The 26,717-nt window shown below is 37.0% G+C and overlaps 1 protein-coding gene across 3 annotated transcripts in view; it reads right to left on the bottom strand.

The window, feature by feature from the left end:
* The window catches only part of LOC111053053 (polycomb protein Asx), a 59,005-nt gene that overhangs the window by 26,343 nt on the left and 5,945 nt on the right, over positions 1-26,717 (bottom strand). For 2 of the 3 annotated variants that reach the window (XM_039425215.1, XM_039425217.1), the window contains exons 3-10: positions 26,326-26,496; positions 24,820-25,023; positions 21,252-21,394; positions 16,387-16,562; positions 13,970-14,120; positions 11,744-12,011; positions 7,164-8,674; positions 4,762-4,999 (exon numbers count right to left, since the gene is read on the bottom strand). In XM_039425215.1, the coding sequence (XP_039281149.1) occupies positions 4,762-4,999; positions 7,164-8,674; positions 11,744-12,011; positions 13,970-14,120; positions 16,387-16,562; positions 21,252-21,394; positions 24,820-25,023; positions 26,326-26,496 (2,862 nt within the window). The remainder of the gene's footprint in view (positions 1-4,761; positions 5,000-7,163; positions 8,675-11,743; positions 12,012-13,969; positions 14,121-16,386; positions 16,563-21,251; positions 21,395-24,819; positions 25,024-26,325; positions 26,497-26,717) is intronic. The other variant, XM_039425216.1, reaches the window with a different exon arrangement.

Here is a 26,717-nt window from a genome sequence, read left to right as displayed (position 1 = left end):
AATCTTTCAGCGCTCATGGCAGTCTGGAAAGAGTATAGGAAGAAATGGGAAAATAGTAGGCCTATCACCCAAGAGCTTGTAGAGAAGGGACCAACACCAAACGAAGCCCATGACTAAGGCTAGGTGCACACCAGTTAGTCAAGACAAGACGTGATCAGACACGTTTAGTCACAATACTTCCTCATTGTTCCTTATGACGCAACTCACACTGATTATAATAATATCGAGTGACCTGGGCTGGCTCAGGTCTGGTGTCAGAGTTTTCAGGTCGCAACTGATCAATTTCAGGGCCTCTGACATGACCTAACGACTGCTTTTTAGGCAGCCGGGACCGACAGCTTAACGTGTCCATCCGAAACACGGGAGTGGCCCGAGATAACATCACAACTCACACTGATTAGTCATTGCAATTAAAGATACCTTCATAAGCAACTATGTGAAGTATTGTGACTAAAAGTGTCTGATCATGTCTTGTTTTGCCTTGACTAACTGGTGTGCGCCTAGCCTTAGACTTCTGGAAGTGAATGACCCGACACGCTGAGTGGGAAAAGGCTGAGGAGAAGAAAAAACGATAAACAAAAGAACAGAAACTGTCATATTTCATACAGAAATATCCTAGCAACTATTGGGAAAATCAGTCAGTATCTGTACCTTCAAACGCTTCTGGTCCTTATTGGACCACCAAATACTTTATTGAAGATCTTTGATCTTTATCAAATAGGGGAAACGCCATTGTGTGCGATTTATATTCTTTGATCTGCTGATTGAATAAATTCAATTATAATAGTTTTATATGTACAAAACATGAAAAAATAAGCACAATAAACTTGAAAGAAGTCACTCTCCAATCACTGACTCAAGTCTTTGTGGAGACAGGTGGAATTAAATAGAGAATGCATTATTCAAATGCTAATTGATATATAATTATTATTTAACGAAAATCCTAAATAAATGCTGTAAATCACCCCGAAGACTTCTGCTACTGCAGACATTGACAACAGGGTTAACAGCTAGATGGAATTCGATGAGAATTACTATCCAAAAATAGTTGCCAGCCCGGGAATCGAACCCGGTACCTCCCAATTGCTAGTCAGGAATGCTTACCCTTACACCAAACTGACAATCTCTGGATAGCAGCGCTCATTTTATACGAAGCCATAGCGGCCAACCAGTTACAGGTGGAATTAAATAGAGAATGCATTTATTCAAATGCTAATTGATATATAATTATTATTTAACGAAAATCCTAAATAAATGCTGTAAATCACCCCGAAGTCTTCTGCTACTGCAGACATTGACAACAGGGTTAACAGCTAGATGGAAATTCGATGAGAATTACTATCCAAAAATTAGTTGCCAGCCCGGGAATCGAGCCCGGTACCTCCCAATTGCTAGTCAGGAATGCTTACCCTTACACCAAACTGACAATCTCTGGATAGCAGCGCTCATTTTATACGAAGCCATAGCGGCCAACCATTACAGGTGGAATTAAATAGAGAATGCATTATTCAAATGCTAATTGATATATAATTATTATTTAACGAAAATCCTAAATAATGTTGTAAATCACCCCTGTAATGCTGTAATAATTATATATCAATTAGCATTTGAATAAATGCATTCTCTATTTAATTCCACCTGTAACTGGTTGGCCGCTATGGCTTCGTATAAAATGAGCGCTGCTATCCAGAGATTGTCAGTTTGGTGTAAGGGTAAGCATTCCTGACTAGCAATTGGGAGGTACCGGGTTCGATTCCCGGGCTGGCAACTAATTTTTGGATAGTAATTCTCATCGAATTTCCATCTAGCTGTTAACCCTGTTGTCAATGTCTTTGTGGAGAGTCGAACTTTGTGAACGATTAATATACGTTGGACATAGTGAAAATTGTTATCATAAAAAGACAATTAGACACTGGACTTTTTAAAAGCTGACATTGTATTCTGATATTGTATATTGTATTTATTTCTAATGAATGTTGTATGTGACCTGGCTTATGTACTGATGTACTGTGGCTTAAATAAAATCATTGGATCAGAGTATTCACTGTTAAATGTTCAAATGAATTTTATAAATTAGTATCATGTTTTTGTGAATAAAAATCTATTTGATTTGATCATCCTCAGACAAACTAAAATGTGGATTGTAAAATCTATGTGAAAGATTTATGCCGTCTATCTTGAATCTATTTGTGACCCCTATTTGATAAGTAGAACATTTTGGACTAATAATTTACTGTCAAAAATCCAGATTGATATTTAACCTAAATTGATATTAAAGATCAAAATTATTATCACATAACAATTAATTGGAATTATCTTGAAACAAAGTTGAGATGATGAATTTGCTTTAGTTATTTGATGCTAGCTTATGATTATTTCGTTCTAAGATTTGAAGACCTAAACTCCCACCACTACCCTAGTGTCTTATCTGTTCCCTAGTTTTGGTAAATAAAATTATATAATTTATTCATATGGCTTTCATTGGCGAAGAGATCCTTTCTGATTCTTTCTTCCTCGCTGTATAAGTCAATGTCATTTACGGGGAAGGAATGAACTTTGCATTGATGATAATCAGATTATCAGAAAATTTGAGTTAAATATAATATTCATGTAGTGAAAACCTTGCAGTTGGAAAAAAATAAAACTTACAACAGATCTTAGAGTCACATAAATGACTTTGCCACAAGCGAAACATCAAACTATGAATAGTTTTCAGCACAACTTCAACCATTAAATAACTCAAGTCCAATCTGAATACAGTACAACGATATGTACACTGGTATACAAATAGCCAAGAACTGCAATATCCTATTGATAAAATATTAAGACACAATAAGTATTGTTACACTGTTGATTTGAAACAAAACAAGACAACTGATATTGAGCTGCTATTCTAATATTATGATCGAATAACAATCACAATTAATCCATTATTATGCCAGCTCACGTCCTGTTCAAAATAGTTTTGTTTTGAAAACAGAATCCTATCCCGCCAAATTATTGCTTAGGAAATAATTATTCTTCAAGAAAGGCTGATAAATAATAAAAGCTAGCCCCAACAGGCTTCCCCAATTTATGAGCACTCAGGCCCGGTTGCACAAAAGCCGGTTAAATTTTAACCGTGATTAATTAATTTGACAAGAACCAATCAGAGAAGGTCTTTTTTATAAGACGGCTTCACTGATTGATTCTCGTGGAATTAATCACGATTACAATTTAACCAGCTTTTGTGCAACCGGCCCTCATAGTTTAAAAAGTACATTCGTTGAGTTCAAAGTCAAGTTTCAAACAGTTTGAACGTTCACAAAAACGTCAAACAGGTGAGTACTATCATAGAGTTAACATAAGAAGATATCCCATGATATAGGGCGTTTATGTTCCAAACTTCTGTTAACTCAAACCGATAGTCCTAGCAGTTTTTTATCGTGAAGCTGTATGACGCTGGTATTCACTCATACAGTGCTGTTCTTACATTCTCACTCGGCGAAAACAGTAATAATAGACAGTAGTCGACAGTAATGGGATTGTGACACTAGTAGCCTCTCATACTGTGCCGTTCTTACACTCTCAACCGACCAAAACAGTAAGAATAGGCAGTGATAATAATAATAATATTTTCTTGTCAGAAGGCCACGAAGACAACGAATGTACATTAAAATTCATAAACAGTAACTGACTGTTACGTGATATTATAGTATTCATAACACTCTAATCTCCGACAAGAAGTTGAATCAAGAAGCACTCATTTTTCTCTCATAGAATTCGTCCAATGCCTGCAAAAAACTAATTTCTTCAAAGTCCCTATCTCACAGAAAAAAGCTCAGACTATACAAGACAATTATAAGTTCAGTGTTACTCTATGGGTCTGAAACTTGGAAAATGACCAAGAAAGAAGAACAAAAGCTCATAGTGTTTGAAAATAAAGTACTGCGAAAGATATATGGGCCCACGTACGAGCAAGGAAACATAATAAGGAAATCAGAGACCTCTACAATGAAAGCTGAAAAAAGTTTCAACACCCAAACCTATAGGAAGAAGACCCCGTGGGCGACCCAGACAGAGATGGTGGCAACAGGTTAAGACTGACATGGAGAGACTTGGAGCGACAGAAAGAGATGCTGAGGAGCGAACTACGTGGAGACAGTTTGTTGGTGCGGCCAAATGTCAACTTAGATATAGATGGCCCTGGGAGTAAGTAAGTGGTAAGTAAGAATTCGTCCAGCTTATAAAGTGGGTTTTGTACCAGCCAATTATATATCTTAGCCTTGAATATATTGAGAGGCTCATTTTGGAGTTTGTGTTTCTTCAATGGTTCCAAATTTTCTTAAATAACTCAATATTATTTGTTACAAGTGGTAATTGAGTGGAATATTTCTAATCAATTTATTAATTCAAGCCATCTAAATTCAAAATTTATAGTTTTCATGTTTATTTTGGACTAGAATTTTGTGAAAATTGTACACGTGAAATTCTAACCTCATCTTGGACTGTGTCACCTACAAATTTGGAAGAAAAATAGCACAAGGACTACCTTATTATTTTATCTACCAATGTTATTACATTAGTCTCATTTGTATTGCAAATAAATAAATAAATATCAAATTTTTGGCCAACAATCTGAAAACAGTTCAATGACTTTGACAATCTCTAGTGGACAGTAAGCTGCTTGAATCGACTTGAAATTTGAAACATAAACTACCTTTATCATGGGATATCTTCTTATGCTATCTTTTCTCTATGGTGATATATCTAATCGCCCACCTTCAAGTTCGAGCTTGACATGCGACGCGAATCGAGGCGGTAGCGGCGGCAAAGACAGCTGCGGCTGTGGCGGCAGCGTGGTCGCTTGCGGCTGCGGCGTTGTCGCGTGCGGCTGCGGCTCTTGGCATGCGGCCTGCGGCGGCCATTCGGGCACCACCTCCTGTAGACGCACCTCCAGCTCCTCCTGCATCGGGATAACCGACACCTCGTCCTCTCCGCCCTCAACTGCTGCCGCATTCTAAAAAGCATCAAATCAAATAAAATTCACTTATTGCCTCAAAGTAGTACACAAAAACAATACATAATATATTATATAGCCAATGAAAAAATCACTCGATAGTACAAAAAATATTATTAAATTTCTAAAAATTAATTGGCATTACCAGCAAAACCTTATTGGCCTGTGGGCTGGCGATGAGTACTTATTTTATTTGAAATACCCTTCAAGATTGATAGATATCAATTTTTTTTTATTTTTCAACATATTTTCTAACATATAATTCCAATATATTTCATCAATTAACTAAAACTCTTAATAATATTAATAACTCTTTAATATATATTAACTAAAACTCTTCTCGGAAAAGTATCTGAATGGACTAAGAAAAATTTTTATTCAACACTTCCCAAATTCTAATAATTTAATTTTAATTTAATAATTTATAATATAATGTTATGGAAAAATTATTCTCATAGATGTAGCCTACGGTACTGTTGTCAATCAGTTATGGCATTGATAATATCTCATGGTATTGAGCAATGATTGTTTGTCAGATTAGCGTTTATTAATAGTTCATTTTGGTTTGTAGCCGGATGGGATATTTTATTTTTATTTTTGTTTTTGCCTTTGTATTTGTTATTTTCTTTATACTCATCTTATTGCTTGTAGTTTTATCATTTTGCAAGCAAGTTTTTAAAAAATATATAAAAAATGAACTCACAGCTAGCGCACAAGTTCGCTTTGCTAGCTGTGCCAATTCTATTTATTCAATCGAAATGTATTATTCATTTCCATGATTATGTATCTACTGTATATTTCACTTATTATTGTATTAATAGTTTGAAGTATTTCAAGTGATTTTGTATTTTGGCGAAATGAAGATTTTGATTTGATTTGAGATGGCGGAATTTGGGGACACGAATCTGGCCATTCTGTATGTATTCTGTGACGCCCGGTTGCACAAAAGCCGGTTAAATTTTAACCGTGATTAATTTCACGAGAACCAATCATTGAAGGCATTTTTGATAAGACGGCTTCTCCGATAGGTTCTCGTGCAATTAATCACGATTAAAATTTAACCTGCTTTTGTGTGACTGGCACTGAGTCTTGAAAATTATTGGGGCAATTGCTAGCTTTTATCTTAGAGAAAGATATCAAAGTAGATATCCCTCTGTTTATGTTCCAAATTTCGAGCCGATTTTTGTCAACTCAAGCCGATACCTGTCATCTACTGTCTATTATTATTGTTTTGGTGGGATGAGATTGTAAGAACGGCACAGTATGACAGACTGCCAGAATCACATAGCTTGACCAAAAAGAACTACGTTTACTCGAGTTGACATTGAAAATTGGAACATAAACGCTCTATACCATGGAATATCTTCTTATGCTTTTATTCAACCGACGCAATGCATCAATCGTGTATTTCTTATCCGTACATGTATGAGCCAATTCCTTCCTTCATAATTTGGTTTTAAACTTTCTTAATTCCAAATTGCTAGTTTATAAATATTTTGGATTCGAAATTGGACAAAACATAAATTGATAAACATAACCTATTTTTGGACAATTTCTATCCAAATTTGGGAAAGGAACCGTTTTGGGCTTCAAGTCTGTTGTTCCTTTCCCAATCATTCATAGTTGAGAATGATATTGTATCTATCAATGTATAAATAATAAATAAAATAGTATCTTACGTCACAAGGATGGGAAGGGGTCTTTTGCAGGCGAGAATGATGTTTCTAGTCGAGGCGTTAGCCGAGACTAGAATTTCATTCAAGCATGGCAAAAGACATTCACATCCAAGTAACGTACACTATTTTTTGTCATGATAATCTGAAGAATAATAATTTAGAAATAGAAAACATTACCTGCTTGTGCTGAAGTTACTACATGCATTCTATAAACATAACCTAGTTTACAAATTCCGAATCAGGAATTTTGTGGAAGTTGACAAGTTTTCGTGTGGAAGTTTTCGGAACTAGGAAACATACTCGACTGTAAAGAAACCATATGATTTAATTACAGTACAGTAAGCTGTAATGAGAATCATATGTTTATTTGTCCTGCAAACAGCTGTTTACCGGCTTGATTTCATGCATGGAAAACAGCTGAGATTGAATGACTATGACAAAAATAATATTACAGATTAATTGGTGTTACGTTGTAGAATGAGACTCACATTTTGCAGCGTTTGCAGCAGCTTCTCAGTGCTGGTGGAGTCGACAGCGTTCCATGCAGCAGCCAGGAGAGCGGCCTCGTCCTTCAACGGGTCCTCCCCCCCAAACACCCCTCCATCCTGCTGCTCATGATGATGATGATGCTCGTCCTTCATTATCCACGAGGCATCCACTCCCGCAAACACCTCCCCCTCCACCTCTTTCCTCGACACCATCTCGACGACATCTTCCGATTTGGCGGGAGGCGAACCACTTTGCTGGGTGACTGACGACGAGTCAATATCATTGCTGCTGTTGTCTTTGGACTCGGCCTCCACCTCCCTTACGCCGAACGCCCCCTTGTCGCTGACAATCTCGACCACTCCGTTCCACACGGGCAGAGTCACGTGACCACCGGGTCTATTCGGATGCGGCACAGTCACGTAGCCTCGCATCTCCTCCTCACCCTCATCCTCCTCCTCCTCTTCCTCCTCTTTCAGATCGTCGGTTGTCCTAGCTTGGTACTGTGCTAGTAGACAACCGGATGCATTGGTCAGTTGACCAGTGGCCGTCTTTAGTTCGTCATACGTTGACGGTAGTTGATCAACGGTTGTAATCGTCTGTTGGTCAGTGGTTGTTCTTAGTTGATCATCTGTTGATGACAGTTGATCCACGGTTGTAATCGTCTGTTGGTCAGTGGTTGTTCTTAGTTGATCATCTGTTGATGGCAGTTGATCAACGGTTGTAATCGTTTGTTGGTCGATGGTTGTCCTTAGATGGTCATCTGTCGACGGTAGTTGATCAACGGTTGTCCTTAGTTGGTCATTTGTTGTCGGTAATTGATCATCAGTTGATGGCAGTTGATCAACGTTTGTAAACATCTGTTGATCGGTAGTTGACCTTAGTTGGTCATCTGTTGTCGGTAGTTGATCAACGGTTGTTGTTAGTTGATCAACGTCTGTAAACATCTGTTGATCGGTAGTTGTCCTTAGTTGGTCATCTGTTGTCGGTAGTTGATCAACGGTTGTAAACATCTGTTGGTCATCTGTAGACGGTACTTGATCAACGGTTGTCCTTAGCTGGTCATCTGTTGTCGGTAGTTGATCAACAGTTGTCGCAAATCGATCAACGGTTGTAATTTCCTGTTGGTCAAAGGTTGTCCTTAGATGGTGATCTGTTGTCGGTATTTGATCAACGTTTGTCGTTACTTCATCAACGGTTGTAATCGTTAGTTGGTCAGCGGTTGTTGTCGTTAATTGACAAGCTATTGGTGTTGTCAGTTGATCAACTGTTGTACTTAGTTGATCTTCTGTTGTCATCAGTTGATTGCCTGATGTTGGTGTTTTTGGTGGTTGTGGTGATGTTGCTGTGGTTGCAGTCAGCTGATCTGTGGTTGCAGTCAGCTGATCTGTGGTTGCAGTCAGCTGATCTGTAGTTGCAGTCAGCTGATCTGTTGTTGCAGTCAGCTGATCGCTTGTCAGCACAGGTGATGGTTGGTCTAGCCTTTCGCTCTTTGGCGATACTTTGGTTGGTTCTGAAACAGATACACACACATGCTTCGATCAGTGGAAAATAATCGAAAATAAATAATATAATAATCAATGTTTCAGAGGAAAATAATCGGCAACGTTTTCCAATCAAAGCTGGAGTAGGATTCACTTTAAAATTTCAGCATTGTTTGAATGAGGAACTAACAGTTTGAAGTGAATCTACATTTTCTTTAGTGAGGTCCACGTTATAATGGCAGTGGGGAAAAATAGAAGACAACGTTGCCGATCCTCTGTCTTGTCAATGCCTTCTATAGACGGTAGCTGAGAGGGTAGTTTATTGATTTAATATTAACTGTTTACTCTCCTTATCAATTAAATTATATTTTATTAAGCAGGAAATTATATTTTTCAATAATTTCATAATGAATTTTCATAATTAAGATAAAAAATATTTGTTAATTAAACCTATACCATATCTTCTTATGCTATCATTTTTCTATGATAGGAGGCAGTAGTAAGGCAGAGAATCGGCAACGCTGTTCTTCTAGCTTTCTCCACTGCCATTATTCATTTATTCATTAAAGAGACACCAGGTAAAACACTATTTTGCCTCCTTCACACAATACAAACATTTTCAACATAATACAATGTTGAATAAAAAGAACATGAGAATATGAAAAAAAAGAAATATACAGCAATAGTCCGAGAGATATTACTAATTACACGACTCTCTCTCAAAGACAGAGAGGCCCGATACTCTATCCTTCACTAATCACTGCCACTACCTAACAGCATTCTCTCCCTACTTTAGGCACACTGGGCCACCATGGAAGCGCCACCATCAAAATTTGATAGCATTTCACACTAGCACCTATCAACCACCACCACGCAGACACCACCACGCAGACACCACCACGCAGACACCACCACGCAGACACCACCACGCAGACACCACTTGACTCATCACTCCAGTTCACTAGTTAACTCATCATCAGTTGAAGGATCGACGTGGAAGAAGCACGACTATTGGCATATGTTGAATAATATAATGAATAATGCTCAAGAAAAGTGGTTATATAACTTGACAAATTCATTTTTTTCATTTTCTGTGAGGTTATATTTTTCAGCTCCCTCCAAGAATTTTTTTCCATATCCCGGCCTCATATAATTTTGAAGACATGTCCCATATAGCTGGTCTGCTTTCAACTTCAAGAATGAACCTTTCTGTATCAAATTGTTCACTATTTATTACGTCGACTTCAGACAACTGTACTGAACTTGATTTGAATTGAAACTGAACTGGAGATGATTTTCTGGTGGCTGGTAGCTGGTAGCCCTAGTGTGCAATGACAGATAATACTCAATGGTATGACGTGGTGGCGGGACAGTCTGGTGGCCAACAAAATCGGCGGCTCGAGCCACCACATTCCTGGAAGCTCGGCTGGTGGCTCTAGTGTGCAGTGACAGTAGATAAGAGACAATGCTACCACGTGGTGGCGCTTCCGTGGAAGCGCTTCCATCGTGGCCCAGTGTGCAAAGGGCCTTAGTGTCAGCATCCAGCAAGCTTACTCCACTACTCCTGCCACTCTACACTCACTCTGTCCATGCTACTAACTGTGCAACCACAAATCGGTTTCCCCTCTTCATGATAAAAGTAAAACGTTCCATCAAGTCGCAACGGATACGCTGGATTGGACATATTGAGAGGATAAATAGAGGAAGGTTGCCAAAGGCCATATTGGAGGCAAGAATTGAAGGCACAAGAAGAAGAGGACGACCAAGGACAAGGTGGCTGGAAGATGTGGAGAGAGATCTGCAAGTGTTGGGAATTAGGGAATGCAAGAGAGTTGCTGGTGATAGAGACAGATGGCAGGGAATTGTCATGGAAGTCAAGGTCCACATAGGATTGTAGTGCTAAAGGAAAAAATCTGGTGTGGCGCACTCACACAACTTTCCTTGCTGTTATGAGAATTGAACACCTGACGCTAGTAAAAGTAAATTCGTATGGCTTTTGTTGGTGGGGAGTCCCTTGCGGGAAGGTCCCACCGCCTGAATATATAATTTAAGCCGTCAATGGGCCTTACGACTGTCATACTTCAGCCGGGACCGACAGTTTAACGTGCCCATCCGATAACACGGGAGTGATCTGGTTAAAAAACTTTTGGCTATGAGAGGGTTTGAACCCCGGGATCTCTATGCTGCTAAGCAAGCACTCTATCCACTAGACCACGCGGATCACTCCGCTAGTGTTCACGCGCATCTCAAGTCTACTTATAAACAAAGATCTGAGCCAGCTGGTGACAGGTAAATAACGCTGGAGACACACGAGGTCTGCTATCTCTTCATAGTGAATCATTTGATAGAATCAAAAGTTGCCAACAGTTTGCAATTGGATAATCACATTTTCTCGAATTTAGAGCTCATTTTCAATTTCAGGTGAAAATGTTACTGAACATTAATTGTAGATATTTTCATGCTCAATCTATTCCACTTGAAATTTTTAATTTAAATTGTATCTGAAGCCTGATAATTGGGAATCTACTTTATCAAATCAAACTTTGCATAGATGGGGAGGAGTTTATGAAATTTTCACAGATATGGGACTTGTGGCAGTTGATAGAGCTTATCAATGACTATTTTAGGTATAAATTTAATCAAAATCGTTGAAGTTGTTTTCGAGAAAATCGCGAAAAACCCTGTTTTTGACAAAATTTTCTCCATTTTAGCCGCCATCTTGAATTGCATTTGAACGAAATTTTTCGTGTCGGATCCTTATATTGTAAGGACCTTCAGTTCCAAATTTCAAGTCATTCCGTTAATTGGGAGATGAGATATCGTGTACACAGACGCACATACACTCATACACACACACACACACACATACAGACCAATACCCAAGAAACACTTTTTTGGACTCAGGAGACCTTGAAACGTATAGAAATTTGGGAATTGGGGTACCTTAATTTTTTCGGAAAGCAATAATTTCCTTACCTATGGTAATAGGACAAGGAAAGTAATAATAAAAATCATAACATGGAGCTCACAATAACTGAGTGACCCACTCTGGTCTATTGACTGTGGCGAAGACCTAAAAAGCTGTAACTGAAACTCACCTGGTTTGAGGCGTTTAACACTGGTGGCCTGCTCAGCCTGCCGTTTCTCGCGATGGTAGCTGGCGACGGCACGCGTAACCGCGCCCACTGTGCGCAGGCGTGGCGGTGGAGGGGCAGGGACAGGAGTGGGCGTGGTCGACGTATGCGCAGGTCTCAGTTTGATGGTTGTGCGCAGCATGGGACGGCTCACAACAGCTGATGAACAGCTGGCAGTAGGAGTGGCCGCCGCCATCTTGCTTTCGCCCCAGATCGGCTCAAAGTGTTTCAGCTGCAACATTGCATCATACATTCGAATATTACTTCTGGTATTTTTTTTCAATTCAATTTCATTTATTGCCAATTAGAAATTATTTCAAAACATATTACAAACTCTTTATAATATGACATATCATTAAAAATATAATAAAATAAACATAATTACTCATACATATAATTGAATAAAATTAAAATAAAATATAAAATCTAGGCATCACCAGCAAAAAGAAAATCTTTGCCCGCTGGTGAGAGTTGCAAAACAGTAAAAGAAAAACATAATATTTCGAAATAATGCAGAAAGTTGAGGTTAAATTCAACTAATAATTACAATGGAAACTTTATAACAGCAGAATCATAAAACATCAAACAAATATTGTGCAGAGAAAAGACTATAAAATGAAAATAAAAGAATTAAAATTAAATTGCTATATTTAAGGTAAAGAAATATTCCCTCTTAATCCACTCATTGACGCTCTTTTTACTAATTTTGAAATCCAAGTCAAAAGGTATTTCATTGATCAGTTTACTGCTTGTGTAAATTAGCTGTCTTCTGAACAATGAAAGTTTAGTAGGATAAACTTGAAATTCCTCTGTTACACAAGGTCTGAAATGATAAGTGTTCTTGATCAACTTTGGGAAGATATTTTTATTTTTTACTAAATATTTTATTAAGACTTTGACATATAGTTGTCTATTTAAAAAAAAAAAAATTATAAATTTGACAGAACTTATAGAGTGATAAACATAACCTATTTTTGGAGTATTTCTATCAAAATTTGGGCAATGAACAGTATTGGTATTTAAGCCTGTTGTTCCTTTCCCAATCATACATGATTAGTAAAGAATGGTATTGTATCTATGAATGTACAAATAAATAAACATAGAAAAGTTATTTGTTTATCTAGAATAAAAAGTACGGCCTTTTCTCCCTGTCAGAAAACGTTTGTAGCCAGAAAGACAATTTCCCTGAGGCAGAAAAATAACTTTTTATTAGTGATGTACAAATAAAGCTGAGTACAGACTTGTGCGCTACGAACACGCGCATTTCACTTTTCATCAACTGATGCTAAGCTTATTATATCTGTACCTTACTGATTCTGTACAAATACAGATATAATCAGCTGATGAAAAGTGGAAAGGGCGTGTTCATAGTGATCAAGTATTTTTTCTCCACCTAAATTTATGAACATCTTCTTCTATATAATAAGAGAGAGTAGGGTTGTGTTTGTTTGCATCAAAACATGTCAACTTGTGGATTGCATACCGGAAAAACGGGAATGATTTAGATCTTCAAATTTCGCACATCGATTCTAAAAATATCAATCTCGTGCACCTCGAAGCCCGAATTTCAATTTTCCTTCTAGGTGAAGTTGAAATTTAATTCATGGGACATGAATACATACCATATGTTGATATAGAACTATAATCTAGAGAGACTACCTCTTCGAAACAGATGGTTAAAATTGGTAACTAAATTAACAACCAATCCAATTTTGTCAGGTTGGCATTAAGTTGAGGAAGGTTGCTGAACAAGATTTGAGTCATGTCACTTTATTATGTTAGTACCAAGTTGAAGAACATATCTACACTATAATAAAGGAAAGAACTGGCTTATACACGTACGGGATAGGAAATTCACTAATGACGCATCATCATGTCTCAACTACTGGACTGAAATCAACTTTCCATATAGTTTCTTAATCAACTGAGGATGATTCTATGTCAACTTCGAACTCTTCAATATTCCACTCAGTCAAGTTTTCAGTTTGTCACGTTTCAAAATGAAACTTGCTAGTTTAAAATAAAAATTCTAAACTTACGTGACATAGTCTAAAAAGTTGGCATTAGCTAAACTGAGCACTGTCGATAGTGCTTTGTGTCAGCAAAAGTTGTAAGCTTGAAACAAAAATTGCCAACTGCAATAAATTCATGAATACACGAGAAAGTGAATATTTATTTATCTATTCGTACCTTCCAGGGATCCAATTTGCTCTTCTCCTTCTCAGCCTCGGCTTTGATTTTTTGCTGGTTTTCGGGAGTGAATTCGCCCTCCGCCAGTCTCTCCCTCCACTCTTGGCAGGCGCGCGCAAAAAACTCATTGTTCAATCCAGATCCGCTCAACCTAAAGCATTACATCAATCATAATATTATAATCATCATAAATGATGATAGTAACGTCAATACCATATTTATTTAAGCGTTTTCAGACGGCGGGTTTAGAGTCGGCATCGCTGGAAGCTCTCCGATTGGCTGATTAGATTGGCACCTGAAGAAAACGCCTGAAAAACGCTTGATATGGACTGGCCCTAAAAGTAATCATTACCGACAATTACTCACTTCAACTTTAGTCTCCATAGTTCAATCAATTAATCTTACCATTATTGTAATTAGTATTTATTTATTTATCACATTGTGTACAAATACTTAACATGAGGAAAGGCACAACAGGTTCATGCCCAAAACTGTCCCATTTCCAATTTATACTATACTGTCTACTGTCCAGATCAAAATGTTAGTTATGTCAATTTCACTTTTCAAAATACAATTTACGCTCTTCAATACTCAGATAAACAAGCAAATTTTGAATCAAATACAACTATTAGAGCCTAGAATCAAAAAATCTAGAACAGTAACTTATAATTATTCAAAAAGTCTAAAATTTGAATGAAACTAGAAATTTTCGAGCTGAAAACTTCACACTTTACAGAAAACCACAGCTGTTTATTCATAATATAACCAGCGTCAGGTATATAAAAATACGTTATTGGCAAAAATGCTTGTAAATAATCAAGGGAGATTTTGAATGAGAGTATTGTTAGTTTGACCTTAAAGAAAAAATAGCACAAGAAAATATCCCATGGGTATAGGGCGTTAATGTTCCAAATTGCCTTCCTGTTGATTTCTTTTATGTATATTGTATTGTGTTGATTTGAATAAAATTGATTGATTGAAAAAAATTGAGGCCGACTTTTTGTCAACTCAAGTCAATAAATTACTGTCGACTACTGTCTAGTATTACTGTTTTGGCCGGGTGAAAGTGTAAGAACGGCACAGTATGATAGACTAAGTGCCGGTTTCCGAGCTCGAGATTTAGCTAAGTTCTAGACTTCAAACAGCTGGAGTCAGAAAATTGACTTTCCGAAACAGGGCGTAGTTGCAGTCCACGTTTGTTTAAATTGAATTTCGAAAAACTAGAAAATTAAACACAAAATAAAATAAAGAGTATATAGTGTATAAAGTTTCAGTTATTTAGAATTATTCAAGAATGTTTCATTTCGTCAAGGAAAAACGTTTCCAATTATAGAAATGAAAAAATAAAGACTATCATAAAAACTGTGACTACGCCCCGTTTCGGAAAGCCAATTTTCTGACTCCAGCTGTTGAAAGTCTAGAACTTAGCTAAAGCCCGAGCTCGGAAACCGGCCCTAACAGCGTCACATAGCTTCACGGAAAATAACTGCTAGACTATCGGCTTGAGTTAACAGTGAAATTTGCAACATAGACGACCTATACGATGGCATATCTTCTTGTGCTATATTTTCCCTATACTATGGGATATCTTCTTATGCTATCTTTACTCTGTACCATGGAATTTTCAATTCAATTCAATTTCTTTTATTGCCAATTAGAATATTCAAAACATATTACAAACTCTTTATAATATGACATATCATTAAAAATATAATAAAATAAACATAATTACTCATACATATACCGTACTTGAATAAAATTAAAATTAAATATAAAATCTAAGCATCACCAGCAAAAAGAAAATCTTGTCCGCTGGTGAGAGTTGCAAAACAGTAAAAGAAAAACATAATATTTCGAAATAATGCAGAAAATTAAGGTTAAATTTAACTAAAAATTACAATAGAAACCTTATAACATCAGAATAATGAAAAATTAAACAAATATTGTGCAGAGAAAATACTATAAAATGAAAATTCATTGACCAGTTTACTGCTTGTGTAAATTAGCTGTCTTCTGATCAATGAAAGTTTAGTAGGATAAACTTGAAATTCCTCTGTTACATTCGGTCTGAAATGATAAATGTTCTTGATCAACTTTGGGAAGATATTTTTATTTTTTACTAAATATTTTATTAAGACTTTGACATATAGTTGTCTCACGGTAAAAACATCAAAATCCAGGAAAATTATAGATTTTTTGGGTATAACCTTGGTTTATTCAAGATAGTTTTTATTATATTTTTTTGAATGATAAATAGATTTTCCATGTGTACATCATATGCAGCACCCCATATCACTATTGCAAAACCATATTGTAAAACTGATTGAACTATGGCATGATAATATCTTTTCATGCTATCTTTTCTCTATACCATGGGATATATTCTCATGCTATGTTTTCTGTATGGTTTGACTGACCTGAAGACAGAGTCTTGATGGTGGGGCGGGGCGCGGTCGACTCGGGGCAGCAGTTGTACCAGCTTGTGCTGATAGAGCGAAGGCAGCTGCTGGAAAGTGTGCTTGTTCAACAGAGCGCGCAGATTCGAGCAACTCGCTAGCACAGAATCGGGAGTCTCCAAGTCGATGCAGCCCTCCTAAAACATCAACCAACATTTCAAATCATTCATTCAGATTTATGGGGAATATCTAAATTCTTCATCCAAATATTACATCTCGGAAAATTTCATTACGGCTAAAGTCCCACTTACGCGACTCAAGTCGAGAAGAAACAGCAATTTCAGTCCCTCCACGACGCAGCATGTGTTTTCAAATGATGACACTCAGACCAGTCGACTCTAGTCTCTGCAACATCACGACTGTAAGACTGAGTCGAGCGGCGACTCAACTTGTTGGTCGAGAAGCGACTTGAGTTGCGTAGTACAATCTATTTTTCATGAAAGTGATGTTTTATCAAGACAATAATAGTAATTAGATAAGACAATCTATATATATATATATATATATATATATATATATATATATATATATATATATATATATAAAAGCGAAATGGCACTCACTCACTGACTGACTGACTGACTCACTCACTCGCAGAACTAAAAATCTACCGGACCAAAAACGTTCAAATTTGGTAGGTATGTTCAGTTGGCCCTTTAGAGGCGCACTAAGAAATCTTTTGGCGATATTTTAACTCTAAGGGTGGTTTTTAAGGGTTTAAAGTTCGTCTTTTAGCATGTATATTCTTCTTATTCCAATATCTTGAAATTATAATTGAAAATGTCCATACCATATGTTAATATAGAACTATAATCTAGAGAGAGTACTTCTTCGAAACAGTTGTTAACTGGTAACTAAATTAAAAATTTTGTCAGGTTGGCATTAAGTTGAGTTGAGTCGATATAGTAACAGGTGTTTTTCGAGATCAAATTGACATAATACGTTCAAATTCGGTACAGAGGTTCCGCTGAGGTCTACATGCAGGCGAGCGAAGCGGGCCCGCTGATCTCATTTTTGGACAATCCAGTCGGGGGTCCAGAATTCGGTATAGAGATTCCGCTGAGGTCTACATGCAGGCGAGCGAAGCGAGATGATCTCATTTTTGGACAATGCAGTCGGGGGTCCAGGGGGCGGAGCCCCTGGCTAGACGGATATGGCGAGCGAAGCGAGCCTGCCGGCTATGTATTCATAAAAACAATTATTAATTTGTTGCATGCGCAGTATTGACGAATTAGATCTGATATTTTTAATAATGTGAGGTTAGAAATGGAGTAGCATGGAACTAAAGTAGTGACAATGAGCAAGTCGTAAGGTCGAGAGACTGGAGTCTCCTTGACTGGAGTCGTACGATTCGAGTCGAGGTAGTGGAAGTTGAGCCTAAGAATTATTTTTGGCAAGCCCCCTAGATATTCCTGTCGAGAACTTTTCCTGAGTGGCAAGATACTCACACTGCCGTCACTCTATATCTTGGAGATCTGTAATTACACTCACAAAAACCTACCAAGCTTCACCCGCAATAATGAAATCCACAGTTACAATAAAATATAAGACACTTAGCCTACCTATTAGTGGCTGCTCATACAACCGCAATGTTATAAAAATTCCGCAATATATTGGCCAACAAAAATTAATAAAACAATATAAAATCTTATAGCACCCTAAAAATATGGCCCAAAAATATATAATAGGCTCCCTTAGCATATTAGAGACATGGTCGACTCTCGAAAATTCAGAGGATTTTTAAAGAGGATGTTGCTTAAAAGGCCATACTATTCTGTGGATGAATTTCTGCAGGAGTAATATTGTTCCTTGTCTTTGATTCAACCCAGGCCCTTGCACATACAGGTACAGTACGCGTCCCGTAGCTTTGCCTCCATGAGTTTGAAACGGCATATAGGCAAGGCATGGTTTGCGGAGTAATATTCACAGCTTTGCAAAAACATCAGGCTTCAGAGACCCTAGATGGAGGAAGCTCCCTAAACATGGAGACTCTTCATGAATGAGAGAGTTGCAACGTATCACCAATAATGGAAAGAGCATATTGAACGAATGTCAGCTGATAGGCTGTGTATCTTTTCGAGTGCAACACGTTGCTTTTGAGAAGATACAAAAGAGCATCTGTTACTCTTATGAAAAGATGTATTTTCAAAAATGTTCGATTTTTTTGAACGGGTAGTATTGTAGTCTAGTGGCCCTCCGCCGATAGGCAAAGCTACAAGACCCGGTCTGTATTTTTGACTGAGTTTTTAAAAATAATATATTTTATGTGACTATTGTCATAGAGGAACAATAGCATAATAATAACTTACAGTATTTTATCATTGTGATTGTGATATGTGATGCGAACCTTCCCAAGGTTGCTCTTTTTAATTTCCTTGCCCTATTGCCCTATCCGAAAAAAAAAAAAATTAAGGTACCTCAATTTCTAAATTTCTATACGTTTCAAGGTTCCCTGAGTACAAAAAAATGGTTTCTTAGTATTGGTCAGTGTGTGTGTGGTGTGTGTGTGTGTGTGTGTGTGGTGTGTGTGTGTGTGTGTGTGTGTGTGTGTGTGTGTACACGATATCTCATCTCCCAATTAACGGAATGACTTGAAATTTGGAACTTAAGGTCCTTACAATATAAGGATCCGACATGAACAATTTCGATCAATGAAATTCAAGATGGCGGCTAAAATGGAGAAAATGTTGTCAAAATCAGGGTTTTTCGCGATTTTCTCGAAAACGGCTCAACAATTTTGATCAAATTGATACCTAAAATAGTCATTGATAAGCTCTATCAACTACCACAAGTCCCATATCTGTAAAAATTTCAGGAGCTCCGCCCCATCTATGCAAAGTTTGATTTGATAAAGTAGATTCCCAATTATCAGGCTTCAGATACAATTTAAATTAAAAATTTCAAGTGGAATAGATTGAGCATGAAAATCTCTACTAGTAATGTTCAGTAACATTTTCACCTAAATTTGAAAATAAGCTCGAAATTCGAGAAAATGTGATTATTAAATTGCAAACTGTTGGCAACTGTTGATTCTATCAAATCATTCACTATGAAGAGATAGCAGACCACGTGTGTCTCCAGCGTTATAGTCCTGTCACCAGCTGGCTCAGATCTTTGAATAGTAGACTCGAGATGCGCGTGAACACTAGCGTCAGGTGATCAATTTTCATAACGGCAAGGAAGTTGTGTGAGTGCGCCACACCAGATTTTTTACTTTCCTTGCCCTATTACCATGGGTAAGGAAAGAATTGCTTTCCGAAAAAAATTAAGGTACCCGAATTTCTAAATTCCTATACGTTTCAAGGTCCCCTGAGTCCAAAAAAGTGGTTTTTGGGTATTGGTCTGTATGTATGTATGTATGTGTGTGTGTGTGTGTGTGTGTGTGTGTATGTGTATGAGTGTATGTGCGTCTGTGTACACGATATCTCATCTCCCAATTAACGGAATGACTTGAAATTTGGAACTTAAGGTCCTTACAATATAAGGATCCGACACGAACAATTTCGATCAAATGCAATTCAAGATGGCGGCTGAAATGGCAAAAGTGTTGTCAAAAACAGGGTTTTTCGCGATTTTCTCAAAAACGGCTCCAACGATTTCGATTAAATTTATACCAAAAATAGTAATTGATAAGCTCTATCAACTGCTACAAGTCTCATATCTGTAAAAATTTCAGGAGCTCCGCCCCATCTATGCAAAGTTCGATTTTAGATTCCCTATTATCAGGCTTAAGATAAAATTTAAACAAAAAATGTCGAGTGGAAAAGATTGAGCATGAAAATCTCTACAATTAATGTTTAGTAACATTTTCACCTAAAATTTAAAATAAGCACGAAATTCCAGAAAATGTTACTATTTCAATTGCAAACTGTTGGCAACTGTTGATTCTATTAAATGATTCACTATGAAGAAATAGCAGACCTCGTATGTCTCCAGCGTTATTGTCCTGTCACCAGCTGGCTCAGATCTTTGAATAGTAGACTCGAGATGCGCGTGAACACTAGCGTCAGTTGATCAATTTTCATAACGGCAAGGAAGTTGTGTGAGTGCGCCACACCAGATTTTTTTACTCATCCTTTGTCTGATCATCAGATGTTCAGGATGTAATTATAAAATGAATTGAGATGAATTGAGATACACAGATGAGAAAAAAGTACAGGAGAAAGATAAGGATATTTTTCTTAAATAAAAAAATACAGGTGAGCATAAATTATTGAACACATTTCATAGATGAATAAGAAAATAACGAGTAAGTGTAGCCTACTTACATGGATATTGGTTTATTGAAAAGCTGATTTCAAATAGTTTTATCTATAACACATAACAAGTTCGACAAATTTCTACTTGAGCACTTTTTGTTGCACATGAAATATTTAGACGATATTCAATTTCACGCCATACATTATCGATCTGGAGTAATGTGCTGAACTGCGGCTTCAATTTTTCGTTTTATTTTATCAATATTACATGAATTCCTTGCATACAACTCATTTTTAACGGCCTTACTCTAAACGAAAACGTATTTGAACGGTAATAACCGATTATTTGCTATCGTGAAACCACAGACGCACATAGCTTTCTCCTGACGCTGTCACCCCCACCATTGAGTCGACTGTGTTTCTTGAAGGTCATCACAGATTATAGAAGCTACACCAATGTTTGCCACCAAAATAGGCGCGCTACTACTATTGCTTGTTTTTTTATTCACCTATGAAATGTGATCAATAATTTATGCTCACTCTGTATATTTCGAGATCACACATTGTTCTTGCCGAGATGCTATATGATAATCATGAAAAATTATAAATAAATGGATATATTTGTACCTTAGCAGTCTGCTCCAGCTGGGCCGCGGCCGAGAGTCGCTTGGTTGTGCGCTTGCGCGGAGGTCGAATGCTGAAGCCGGGAATTGATGACAACACCTCAAGCATGGTCGGCTGTCGTCCGATATCGTCCAACTCTGCCTCTGCTACAAAAACAAACACAATTAGAATAAAAACCTATTTACAAATAAATAAAATGTCATTACAAAAAGAAAATAATTTAAATAATAAATTAATCTTGGAATTAACTTTCTCGTCTAGTATTCATTTTCTTCGAAATAGTAACTTCACTAGGCTTGGCTGAAGCCGTCAGTCGGGTTTATAGGTTTAACATCTAAACAAGCGGTATTGGCTGCGAATTTTTTGTAATTTGCAGCTTTAATTTAATAAAGACTCTCGGAGAACCTCTGCGTCAATGTCAACCACCACTATATACAGAGTGTTCTCAAAAACGTGCCCAAACGTCAGGAGGGGATTCCTCACATCAGAAGAAGATAAAAAGTTCTAATTAACATAGGTCCGAAAATGCTTGGTGACCAAATAATACAGGGTGGAGGATTTCGTCTGAATTTCAGTTCCCCTGCTGAAACGAAGCCCTACGGGTATTTGTTGGCTGTTAATTAAGATGTACAAATAAGCTTACTTAATGTAAAATGAACTGAAAAATAAAAGAATAAAACCGTTTCCAGACCTGTAACTACAGTAATTTTTAAGATATGTGACGAAATACGCGAAACTTGGTTCCGAAAAACAAGTTCCTTCAAGGTTTGAAGCAAATTTACCATGTTAAATGTACAATAAACACAAAATATTTTTTACAGAACTTGTAGAAAATTTTATTTTGAAGAGAAAGGCTCAACTCACACTGACGCGACTCAGGTCGAGAGCATGTGTTTCCAAATGGTGACGTCGCGGAGATTGGAATCGACTGGTCTGAGTGTCACCATTTGGAAACACATGCTCTCGACTAGAGTCGAGTCTCTCCTCGACCGAGTCGCGTAAGTGTGAGTTTAGCCTAAGGTGTATAATAGACAAAAAATCCTTAATTATATACAAAACGCATGAAAAATAAACAAAACGGTTAAGCTCTCTACAAATATAATATTGACATAAATCGGCTTCAAATTTGGAACATAACCTACATAAATTTGGAGCTATACCGTGGGATATCTACTTACGAATCACACCCACTACATTAGATACACCGGAATAACTTGAATCACAGCTACCTAACATAGAAGGCGGTGGCAACAGAGAATTGGCAACCTTGTTTCCTATCATTTCTACTGACTCTATAATAAAGTAAATCTCACCACACACTATATTTGCCATAAAACTAGCAACACATCCATCCAATAACTTGGAGAGAATAGCTATAGTGAAGTCAACGCTATAATGGCAGTGTTTGATTAGCAATGGTATTGCTATCCTTGTCTATCATTCAACAAAGCAGATAGCGCTATCTCTTTCTCGCTTTGCTCTGTTGCCAGATCGTCTTTCAACAATGTAGAATTAACAAAATATTTCAACTTAATCATGAAAATTCAATATGAAATTATTGAAAAATATAATTTCTTGCTTAATAAAATATGATTTATTATTTTAAACGAAAATGAACCGTTAATATTACATCAATAAACCTTCATCAGCTACCGTCTATAGAGACATTGACAAGACAGAGGATCGGCAAAGTTTTCTCCTATCTTTCTCCACTGCCATTATAACGTGGAGCTCACTACAGCAAAGCAATTCAACAAGCCAATGAATGACGCAGGCATGTTTTTGTAATACCATCTGCGTCAATGAAAATTAGAATTCTGTATTCATAGTTTATAAAATTGCGAGTCAATGAAGAACTACAATCATTCTTTTAAGAATTTGATCAAGTTAGTATAAGTAAGGAGGACAGTTTACATGAATTGTTTATTAATTTTATTTGAATACGAGCACATATTCATCATAAAAAAACAACTGTGGTTTTCTGTAAAGTGTAAAGTTTTTAGCTCAAAAATTTCTAGTTTCATTCAAAATTTAGACTTTTTGAATAATTATCAAGTTACTGTTCTAGATTTTTTTATTCTTGACTCTAATAGTATCTATTTGATTCAAAATTTGCTCTTTTATCTTAGTATTGAAGAGCGTAAATTGTATTTTGAAAAGTGACAGTGACATAAACAACATTTTGATTTGGACATAATAGTATAAATTGAAAATGGGACAGTTTTGGGCATGAACCTGTTGTGCCTTTCCTCATGTTAAGTATTTGTACACAATGTAATAAATGTGATAAACATTGATTCGGACAGTACACAAAAAAAGTCCTAAGCTAACCATCCCGAATTTTGATTAACAAAAGCATAGAGAAAAGATAGCATAAGAAGATATTCCATGGTATAGAGCGTTTATGTTCCATTTTTCATTGTTAAAAAAATTGCCAACTTTTCATTGTTAGCCGATAGTCCTAGTGTTTTTTTTTTTTTTGTAAAGCTATGTGACGCTGGTAGTCTCTCTGTGCTGTTCTTACACTCTCACCCCAACAAAACATTAATAATAGGCAGTAATTGAAAATGGAAACATAAACGACCTACACCATAGGATATCTACTCATGCTATCTCTTCTCTATTAAAGTGCGAGATAAATTACTTTTAACACTGCTCTTTCTCGAAGACGGAGAGGTCCGATGCTCTATACTTCACTACTTCTTCACTACTTCACAGTGGGAGTGATCCACTACCTAGCTGCATTCTCCTTCTTTTGTGTCTGAGTGAGAGAGCTTTGTAACGCGACGCGGCAACACTCCCCTCCATCTATTGCTGGCAATGTTCCAAATAGTGTACTGGTCAGCAGGTATATTGGTTTGTGTATGTTACGGAGATGTTTTCATCACATGAACATGAAGCAAAATGACACGGCGCATCCAATTGTGCGCAGGATGTCCGTCTCTGTCTATGCTACAAACTGTGGAGGGAGAAATTCTATTCTCTATTCTCTATTCTTTATTGATTGATATAATAAGTATACATCATATAAATGATAGGGAGAGGAAAAATAAGGTAACCTTGTGCTAATCCTCTCCCCAATTTAGATAATATGGTTACACATAGTCCGAAATAGGTTAAGTCTTGTAGCTCTTCACTTCGCAAAAATTTTCAGACCACTAATATGTTCACAAAGTAAATTTTCAAATTTAGATGCTTCAAAACAAAAAATAGAACAGATATTTCACATTATTATCACTTGAATAGAGAAGATTCATATATTAAAGAAATAATTTTGAAAAAGAACCGAAAAAAAACAAACTCAATAAATTCTAGAAGCACAGCTGTATATATGCTAAAACATGTTATGGGTTAAAAATGGGTTTCTCCTCTTCATGTTGAAAGTAATTTATCTCGCACTTTAGTTTAGACGGAAGAAATTGCCATAAAACCCACCTCACGTTCGCTGGTGGAGTGTGTGGAGACGTGGACGTGAGGCAGTGGAGCCGCCGAGTTGCCGGCAGAGAAAACTTTCAGGTAAATCTCACTACTATAGATTAGCCCAAGGAAATTAGCATGAAATCCAACTCACGTTCACTAGTGGAGTGTGTGGAGACGTGGACGCGAGGCAGTGGAGCCGAGTTGCCGGCAGCAATGGTGGTGTTTTTGCGGCGTCGCTTGGCCTGCTGCCTCAGCGCGTGTTTAATCACCTTCTTGGAATGCGTCTGCGAGATGCGCAGTGCCGTCTGCACATGCGACGTTGCCAAACTCCACACCGATGCTGCCCCCGCATTTCCTACAAACACATTCACATTCTCTGTATCATCGACCGTCAGGCTACAAAACAATAATTTATATTATTTCAGCATTGTGACTGTATCTAATTGTGTACATTGAATTTTTTATGTGACCTGGCTTATGTACTGATGTACTCTGGCTCAAATAAAGATCATTGATATATCATTGAATATACTTGACAAGAAGAGATCGCATAAGAAATTGAGTACTTCGACAGGAAGTGAAAACAACTAGTCTTTTTAAGGATAGAAAAATAAAAATTTATGACTAATTAAACAATAATTTATGGGAAGAAATCTGAAGTTGTTTAGTCATTTGACTGGGATGCCAGATGAAAGAAAGGCCAAACAAGTCTGGGACATGAAACCGATTGGAGGGATACAGAGAGGACGTCCCAGAACAAAGTTCGAAAAATATGTGGAATCACTAGCAGCTGCTAGAGGAAAACCCTACAGTAGATGAAGAGGAGAATGGCAGGGGATAGAAGCGAGTGGAGACGCTGGGATAAAGAATCTTCAAACTACCCTACACTGTGAGGCAGAAGGGTATCTGAGAAGAAGAATATAATTTAAAATTAATAAGTGAAAAGTAAACAGTAATAGGCCTAGTAGATAAAATAACTGAATAATATTATGGTGAGGCCCACGTTATAATGGTAGTATTTTATTTCATTTCATAATTTCTTTATTCATAAATTTATTATGAATATTATAGCATAATATAGCATATTAGCATTGCTATCTATGCCTACCATTCGACAAAGCTGATAAGGCTATCCTTTTCTAGCTCCGCAACGTTTCCACTTTCCAGATCATTTTTTAACAGTATAGGCCTAATTTATTAACAAAAATACCTCAATTTTGAAAATGTATCATTTAGGTATTCTTTTAATGATAATTATTCTTAGCTAATTTAAATATGTAAATTTACAGCATTTCACTTGAATTTTCATTCAATGATGATTGTTTCTAACTGATTGATTGATTGATTGACTTATTGTGGATTTTGTTTTGTTTATATTTATGAATAATTTATTGTTGTTAGTTGTTAAATATGACGAGCTGCCAAACATTGTAAAAAATGTACATGCAAAGAATAATTGATTAAATTAAATCATTGGAAAATTTATTTTCTTGCCGAATAAAATATAGTTGATTTTTTTTAAACAAGGACGAACAGTTGATATTACATCAGATATACCAGTATCAGCAATTCTCTATAGGAGGTAGTGGCAAGGCTGAGAATCGGCAACACTGTTCTCCTACCTGAACGACGGAATAAAAATAGATTGATTGATTACCGGCAGAACTCTCTTCGGCCGGCGAGGGACTACGCCCGTCTGTCGCTGCCCCTCCCGCGATCAGGGGCGCCTCCAATTCGCCTCCATCGACGGCAGGCTCCTTGGCCAAGGTTTCACTACCATCGGTAGCAACTGGTCCTCCGCCCGGCTCAAAGCAGTTGAAGCCTCCTCCTGCAACACAACAATATTAATACTATTAAACACTATTTCAGGAATTGTGATAATATTGTATAGTGATGTCCACGTTATAATGGCAGTGGAGAAAGATATAAGAACAATATTGCCGATCCTCTGTCTTGTCAATGCCTTCATTTAGTGTATAGTTCAATTAAGTTTAATATAAGTTTATTTAGTGTATAGACGGTGGATGATACAGGTTTATTATAATAATA

This window comes from Nilaparvata lugens, chromosome 3 (assembly GCF_014356525.2).
Source record: "Nilaparvata lugens isolate BPH chromosome 3, ASM1435652v1, whole genome shotgun sequence".
NCBI lineage: Eukaryota > Metazoa > Arthropoda > Insecta > Hemiptera > Delphacidae > Nilaparvata > Nilaparvata lugens.
The sequence above is the reverse complement of the archived record's forward strand: the minus strand, read 5'-3'. Positions and strand labels throughout refer to the sequence as shown.